General features: G+C 48.6%; 1 protein-coding gene across 1 annotated transcript in view; it reads right to left on the bottom strand.

Annotated features, from left to right (window-relative positions):
* SLC6A11 (solute carrier family 6 (neurotransmitter transporter), member 11) overlaps positions 1-1,729 on the bottom strand; it is a 102,910-nt gene extending 101,181 nt beyond the window's left edge. Inside the window, exon 1 of the mRNA XM_006758363.2 lies at positions 1,642-1,729. Within this exon, the coding sequence (XP_006758426.1) occupies positions 1,642-1,729 (88 nt within the window). The remainder of the gene's footprint in view (positions 1-1,641) is intronic.
* Between the last annotated feature and the right edge of the window lie 86 nt (positions 1,730-1,815).

The following is a 1,815-nucleotide window of genomic DNA, read 5'->3' as shown; positions in this document are numbered from 1 at the left end:
ATACATCCTGCATATCAGATATTTACATTATGATTCATAACAGTAGCAAAATTACAGTTATGAAGTAGCAATGAAAATAATTTTATGGTTGGGGGTCACCACAACATGAGGAACTGTATTAAAGGGTCGCAGCATTAGGAAGGTTGAGAACCACTGCTCTAGAACCTAACAAATGACACTTTTAAAAGCCTTTTGGCCTATATATCCACAAAGCTAGTAATACTTAAGGTGACTATCTCAATTAAATCAAGATATCTGTGTACCCAATGGAGAATCTTGGAAAGTTAGAGTTTTTTTTTAAAAGACTAATTTTTAAACTTTACTCACCACAACCTTTTAAATCTGTGGCAGAATTTGTAATGAACCCAACTTATCCTGTTTTCTGCTTTTAGAAATGCTTTTAGTTTAGGCATAAAAATTTCTGGCATGAAAATATTATGCTAAAACAATTTTTGTCTGGGGCTATTCTAAAGGATTTGCACATGTTTCTAAGCAGGCATGTAGCTTATGATGGCTGAATTTGCAAAGAGAAGGGGGATCCATGGCTAAGGGTGCAAGGCACATTCAGGGTCCCGGAGCCCACTGCTTCTCTGCCCCTTGCCACGCCACTACACCAGCAGCCACGTCATTGCTAGTGTAGAGCAGGCGTGGAGCAGCCTGTGCCTTCAGGATGAATGTCTCCAAAGAGAGGGTTTAGGCTAAGCAGTACCCTGACTGCGTTCCCTACAGCTGCTCACACATCAAATCCTGCTCCACACAGCCTAACAGCATGGTCCCTGCCAGCCAACTCCAAGCTACTTTCACTGAGGTCTGGGGATCTGCTGGAGAGGCAGGGAAACAGCAAAGACGGAGAAGAATACATAGATACAGGCTTTGTCTTGGGGAAACTATGCCACCCAATAAAGTTTTACAAGGTCCTTTGCCTCAGACCTGCTGGCTGTTCTGATAATAATGACAGGTGGGGGCTCCTGGAGTCTGGAGCCCATTTCTTAAACTGAGAGATTTGAGGGTGCACTTGCTGCAGCTCCACCAAACTTAGTTGGAAATGTTGTTACTACAAAGGATTATCTCATCACCTTCCTTTCCCGGGTCCCAACCCCCAATCTCTAAGCAGCTCCTAAACAATAAATCAACGTTGTTGCTATTTGTCGTGGGTGATTGTGAGACCAGTAAAGGAAACTGCTTGGTGCCAATTCTTCCACCAGAGAGGCCCAAAAGGAGGCCATAGAAAGGGCCTGAAGAGCAAATGAAAGACTGGGCAGGAAATCAAACAACAGCAGAGCCTAACCAAAAAGTACTCCCTCTTATCCGTCTAATCCTACTTTAGAAACAAAGCCTTTGGTATCAGCACGCCATCTTTACCACAGTGTCTAAGTGAGTGACTTCTCTGACCCTTAGTTTCCTCATCTGCAAAATGGGTGAGATGAGTCTACAGATTCAATGGGATGCTCAGTATGGAGACGGGCGTTTCAGACAGCGCTCAAAAGCCAGCTCCTTTTCCTCATGGAGGTTTCCAGTTAGCAAAGGGGAGGCTCCAAGGGGTTGTCTCCCGCCCCCAAAGGCAGTACAGGTCGCAAATGCCAAGGCTCCTGGACTGGGCGGCAGACAGGCCATCACGTGCCGCGCCGGCAGGCGGCTCACGGAGGTGCGAAGAGCACGTGCGCATGCGCGCTGGGCAGGTGCGCCCGGCGGGGGTCAGCTCCCGCGCCAGGTGGCCGAGAGCCGGCATGCCCCTCAGGGCCCCGCTACACGCAGGCGCGGGAGGGGTCTCGCGCTCACGCCCAGCCTCCCCGCACCCACCGGGCTGTCTCTCCC

The sequence above is a fragment of the Myotis davidii genome, unplaced genomic scaffold (genome assembly GCF_000327345.1).
Source record: "Myotis davidii unplaced genomic scaffold, ASM32734v1 scaffold73, whole genome shotgun sequence".
Taxonomy (NCBI): domain Eukaryota; kingdom Metazoa; phylum Chordata; class Mammalia; order Chiroptera; family Vespertilionidae; genus Myotis; species Myotis davidii.
The sequence above is the reverse complement of the archived record's forward strand: the minus strand, read 5'-3'. Positions and strand labels throughout refer to the sequence as shown.